This window comes from Myotis daubentonii, chromosome 3 (assembly GCF_963259705.1).
Source record: "Myotis daubentonii chromosome 3, mMyoDau2.1, whole genome shotgun sequence".
Lineage (NCBI taxonomy): Eukaryota > Metazoa > Chordata > Mammalia > Chiroptera > Vespertilionidae > Myotis > Myotis daubentonii.
In genome coordinates this window covers 114,330,201-114,336,626 of record NC_081842.1, presented here as the reverse complement: position 1 = coordinate 114,336,626, position 6,426 = coordinate 114,330,201, and the positions used below count along the sequence as shown (strand labels likewise).

Here is a 6,426-nt window from a genome sequence, read left to right as displayed (position 1 = left end):
AGGGGAAGAGAATGGTGATGGGATGGAGGTGGAATCAATCACCAAATGCCAATAATTTAATCGATCATGCCTATGTAATGAAGCCTTCATAAAACCCAAATAGATGGGGGTCAGAGGCTTCTGGGTTGGTGGAGTGTGGGGGAGAGCAGCATGCTCAGGAGCAACAGGAAAGCTCTAAATCCTTTTCTCATACCTTGCCCTAAGCATCTCTTCTATCTGGCTGTTCCTGAGTCATATCCTTTACAATTAGTGATTAAAGTAATCTAATAAGTGAAATGTTTCTCTGAGTTCTATGAGCTGCTCTAGAAAATTAACCAAACATAAGGAGGGGTCTGTGAGACAAATAGATGATAACCTGTGCTTTTGATTGGCTTCTGAAGGTGGTGGGGGTGCAGACTTATAGGACCCACCCCTTAACCTGCTTGAGGAGGGGGTCATGTGAACCTGATCTATATTTGGTTGGCCAGAAGTACAGGAACCAGGGCTGTGAATGGCCTCTGAAATGAAAGGCTGTGTTGTGGGACTGAACCCTTAACCTGTGGAACCTGATGCTATCTTTGGGTAGTGGTGTCAGAATTGAGTTAAATTGTAGGATATACAGCTGGTGTCAAAGAATTCCCTGTGGGTGTAGGGAACCCTCTCCTGCACATGCACCCCCCCATGTTGGAATCTTTAGTTCCCCCAAATGGTAATTATTATTTATTTACCTATAGGTTTATAAGCCCTTTTGTAAGAAAAAACAAATCAATATAGCTCAGCCATATAATTTTATACACTAAATATATATTATGTGTTATAGAATATATTTTGTGTTATATACACATATTATATACTAAGTACAAAACAGCATGACCTTCCTCAGTTGTGGCTAACCTTTATAACTGGCACAGCCATTAGGCTAAAGACAGTGGCCACTCTTTTACATATATGTGTGTTGTCCATGAAAGGATCCTGGTAAAGATACCTTACTGAGAAAGAAGTCTGAGCTTTAGTTACCCAGAGGAATGCTTTTTCTCCAAAAGGGGCAGCTGCAGTTCTCTGAGAATAGAGCAGCAGTGTGCTGCAGCTGCCACTATCCAGCAGAGGTGGCAGGAACACCATGTGCACAAAACAGTAGATTTGTAGAAGTAGGAGACATAGGAATGTGAAGCTTAAGAAGAAAATAGGCTGTCAAGGGAGAAAGAAGCAAAATTTGCCCTAGCGCACACAATTTATTCTCCTGAGACAAGTGCTTTCAATACAAAGGTAATGTTGGAAGAAACAGGAATTTCTTCCTTGTTTATTTTCCTTTAATATTTGCTTATATCTCAATATTTATCACAAACATGTAATAAAGTTGATATATACATATCTGTTTCCGCCACTGGACTCTGAACCCACACCCTCAAAATTTTATACTTGGGTAGAACTGAATAAGAGGCACTATCAGTATATATGCCAACCCATAAAGTAGCTAATAATGTTACTATACACAGGTGCACAGATTTTGGATTAACTTTGTATATCCTCATTGAAATGGTGTTAATTTTTTGTCTTTGCATATATTATTTTGCCTGCAGAAACAAATTGGAAAAAATCCCAAAAGTTTTAAAAATTTACTAAGAGAAAAATGTGCCTCCTTTGATTAACATAGCCAAGGTGAAAAACTCTATGTAACATTGCAATGTTAACCTGAGTTAATATAAATCATGGATTATAAAGTTGTAGTTACATTTAATTTGCACTAATCTGACCCCCATCTCAGTAAACAGTATCTCTTTAGTAGTTTAGGACAAAAACCATGCAATGACAGATGATGCTTCCCCTTCTTCACATCTGAATTTTGAGTAAATTCAGTTAGGTATGTCTTCAGAATATAGCCAGAATGCACCATTTCTCACCAGCTTCCCTGCTATCACCTGTCATTTCTAGCTTGGATTATTATAACACTAGAGACCCGGTGCATGAAATTCGTCCACTGGGGGGAAGGGGGGAGCCTCAGCCCAGTCTGCACCCTCACAAAGTCTTAGAGCCCCAGGGGGATGTTGGGCCTAGGACAGCAGTCGGACATCCTTAATGCTGCCGTGGAGGGAGGAGAGGCTCCTGCCACCACCACTGTGCTCACCAGCCCTGAGCCTGGCTTCTGGCTGAGCAGCACTCCCCCTGTGGGAGCTCACTGATCACCAGGGGCCATCTCCTGTGTTGAGCATCTGGCCCCTGGTGGTCAGTGTGCGTCATAGCGACTGGTCATTCTGCTCTTTGGTCGATTTGCATATTAGCCTTTTATTATATAGACCTAGTGGCCTGGTGCATGAAATTCATGCATGGGGGGGATGCCCCTCAGCCTGGCCTGCACCCTCTCCAATCTGGGACCCCTGAGGGGATGTCTGACTGCTGGTTTAGGCCTGATCCCTGTGTGTGTGCGATCGGGCCTAAACTGGCAGTTGAACATCCTTTTTGCAATCCAGGACCACTGGCTCCTAACTGCTCACCTGCCTGCCTGCCTGTTTGCCCCTAACCACTCTGCTGCCTGCCTGATCAACCCCAACTGGCCCCCTTCCCAGCCTGATCACCCCTAACTGCCTTCCCCTGCTGGCCTGCTCACCCCCAAATGCCCCCCCCACTGGCCTGCTCACCCCTAACTGCCCCCCCCCAGCCCTAACTGCCTCTGCCTTGGCCCCACCACCACGGCTTTGTCCAGAAAGTCTCCCAGAAGGTGTCCCAGTCTAATTAGCATATTACCCTTTTATTAGTATAGATTCTAAAGTGTCCATTCTTTCAACTGTTCATCCATTCACCCATCCAACAATTACTAATAAACAACCACTTAAATCAAACACTGTTTTGAATACTTACAAACACTGATATTTGCCCTTCTGGCCTTTAGAAAAAGACTACCTCTTACCTATCCTGAATATTAATATGGTGCATATTCTAGACATAACTGCAAATGTACTAAACAGTCTATACTGAGAAAATTAATGACCAGTTAAGAAATTATTTTTCAAGTTGGGATTTTAATGCTGTGCTTCTAAACCAAACTAAACTGGAGAACTTAATGTCATTAGGAATATTCTGATAGATCACTGTCAGTAAATGTTTTTAGCATATAACTCAGAAGGAATAAAAAAAATTGAACCACATTGCTATATTAACATTCTTTTTATTTCCAACTTAAGTGAACAAAATATTTTGGCTTTTACATATCTAAAAAAAAAGAGAGAAAAAGAATTGAAGTTTGCTGCAACCTTTTGCAGTGATGATTCAGGATCTGGAGAAGGGGCCATGCACAAATGGATATACTAGACAAGAAATATATATTTAGAAGGCATGGGGGAACCAGGTGGAGACCTACTCTCTAGTGGAGTGGCTCCCTGAATGTCTGGACCCATAGCTTTTTATTTACTAGAATACACATTTGCCCTTTAGTAAAGCAAACAGACATAAATGGTAAGGTTTGGTAAACAATAAAGGATTATCAGGGTTAGGGGATTGCCTTCAGCCATTCAGCCAGCAGCAAGGTAATACAATGCTGATTCTCAGCCCTTGCTGAATATCAAAGTCCATCAGCTTTCTGATGGACTTCTCGCATTTATATGTTAACTACTTGTTGGTCTTTGCCTCCAGCAAAGTTAAATTCTGTCAAATTCTAGCAATAAAAAATATCCATCCATGCCAACTAAAGAAAAGTGATAAAAAGCCCAATCTCATTAAGAAATACATTTCAATAAAATACTACATCTTATAATAAATGAAAATTGTGATATTTATATTTTGATCAGCTGAATTGGCTTAACTTTTAGAATATTATGATCACAAGATATGCAATAAATTTAAATATACACACTGCTGTGGGAAAGAATGATAACCAATACGGCTTTCATGCTTAAAACCATACTACATAAGAGCAGAATTCTGTGTCAGGGTTTCTCAATAGTGCAGCAATGTTGACATTTTAGGCTGGTTAATTATTGTTGTTTTGCAATATCCCTGGACTCTTACCACTAGATGCCAGTAGCCCATACCCCACACCCTTGTTAAGACCAAAATTACTACAGATATTGCCAAATGTCAACCAGGAGGCAACAGTCCCTAACTGGGAACTACTGCTACAGGGGATAGAATAGCAATACAATGTGAAACTTTGACTATCAAAGAGCTAGGTCACTTTTTAAAAAATAGATGACAGGTATCAAAATACTATAATATTTAATTCCATTCAACATTTAAGAGTGATAGATATTGTAAAATGACATTTTATGATGTACTGGAAACTACATTATTCGCCTTTAATTTAAACTTTTTGGGAAACAAATTTGGATGTTAGTTTATAATCTACTAGCCAATAGCCAAAACTATTCTGTAGTTTATAGGATAGGTGGGTAGTGTACATTAACATTAACTTTCCAAACCCTAATAAAGTACTTTAGAATAATCTTGCCAGAGGCTAAAACCAACAGTAATTAGCATATTATGCAAAAAGACCCATTGGAAGGCCAATGGACTTTGATATTCAGCAGGGCTGAAAATCAGCATAATATTGCCCTGCAGTGGGCTCAGTGGCTGAAGGCAATTCCCTAACCTGATAATCCTTTTACCATTAACCAAACTTTACCTTTGATATGCCTGTATGCATTCCTAAAGGGCAAATGTGTATTCAAGTGAATAAAAGCTGACAGGTCCAGGGTTTCAGTGAGCTTCTCCACTAGAGAGAGGTTTCCACCTGGGCCCCCATGCCTTCTAAATCCATATTTGTCTACTGTTTTCATTTGTGTGCAGCCCCTTCTTCAGATCCTGAACACTAGCCATAAATGGATGCAGCAAATCTGAGTTTATCTCATATAGCTCTATGTCTACCCCCCACCCCACTTAGGAATGCATTAAGCTCCTGAAGATTATCTTTCTTGATAAGTTTAGAAAATCTAACTGAAAAGAATATCAGGGCTTTTATATAAATGTAAAATATTTAGATAAAAAAATCAAATGTTTTTCAAAACTCAGTATGTATAGGCTAATAACCTTTTTTACTTCCATTTTTCAAATGATGCCTATACAATTGCAAGGATTTGGAAGTTGAGAATAGTTTAAGAACTCCAAAGACTTTTTCCATACACAGAAATAGTGCCACCCTTAATCCTGCTACTAACAATCTAAATAGCCCCTCACTATGTATGTCCCAATTATCGCAGCTTAATCAGTTTATTGGCAAGTATGCTAATGGGCCAATCATTCTAACTATAAATATAAAAATGTATGTAGTGCTTTTATTGTTTTAAAGCATTTCTATATAAATTATCTCATATTAATTGGACACATCTATAGGACAGGTACAAAAGATGCTAAAGATAAGAAGTCGTTCTTTCTCCGCCATCGAGGTGCGTGCGTTTGCCTCTGCCTCACCATGTCTTCCCACAAGACTTTCAGGATCAAGAGGTTCCTGGCCAAGAAACAAAAGCAGAATCGGCCCATTCCCCAATGGATTCGGATGAAAACTGGTAATAAAATCAGGTACAACTCGAAGAGGAGACATTGGAGAAGAACCAAACTGGGCCTATGAGAAATCACACATGAGAGATGACTCACATATTTATGCTGTATCCAGGTTGCCTACACCCTTAAATGATTGAAAAGATGCTACTGTCTGGACAGTTGGGGCATTTTAATTGGAAGATTAATGAACTTGTGACTTTGCTCTGTTGATTTTTTCCTCCTGAAATAGAAGGTTGATTCAGTAATAAATGTGAGATCTTTAAAAAAATAAAATAAATAAAGATAAGAAGTCTACTGTTTAGTAATAAACTTGCCAACCTTTCAACAGCATCAGCCCTGACATTTCCAGACCAATCATATTAAATAAACTCTATTGTTCTAAAAATTCTCATTTGAGATTCTGCTCAGAACTTTACATTGTATGGAGTTTTGGGATGCTTGAAGGCAAGAAACCAAATTACTGCCAAAGGTGGACGTCCTTAGTTGTAACAGCGAAATTTATTTAAGTCATTTTGACAACTAAATCTTCCAATTTGTCTGTATTTAATGCAATAGCATTTAAAAATCACTTCTATATTGAATATATTAAATTGTCCAAAGCTTTCTTTCAAAGTTTGAGTTCTTATATCATGAAGGACAAAATATTAACTTCAACAGGACTTCTCATGACAATGGCTCATTTACAAACAGCTGTAGAGAAAAGTGAAGTTGACAGTGTTTCTCATTAGGCCCCTGTAGAGCTGGTCTATACATGCCAATTACTAGGGCCTCCTAAAAATAATTGTTCAATCTCTAAAATTAACTCAATTAAGACCCAGGTATTTAATACCGTATCAGAAACCACCTATCCTTCAGACTAACAACTCCTCATTCTAACGCTAAAATTGAAAATCATTATCATTCACAGCTACTGGTAGAGTCCTGGTCCTCTAAAATTTATACCAAAACAAGGCGCTG

At 39.0% G+C, this 6,426-nt stretch overlaps 1 protein-coding gene across 1 annotated transcript; it reads left to right on the top strand.

Moving 5' to 3' along the window:
• Nucleotides 1-5,338: 5,338 nt before the first annotated feature.
• On the top strand, nucleotides 5,339-5,758 carry LOC132230574 (large ribosomal subunit protein eL39). Its single transcript, XM_059688221.1, has one exon. It carries the CDS (start codon nucleotides 5,381-5,383, stop codon nucleotides 5,534-5,536), a length of 156 nt encoding a protein of 51 aa, XP_059544204.1. The 5' UTR covers nucleotides 5,339-5,380; the 3' UTR covers nucleotides 5,537-5,758.
• Nucleotides 5,759-6,426: the final 668 nt, after the last annotated feature.

Coding starts and splice junctions, on each gene's coding strand:
- LOC132230574 (XM_059688221.1), top strand. CDS start 5,381: ATGTCTTCCCACAAGACTTTCAGGATCAAGAGGTTCCTGGCCAAGAAA.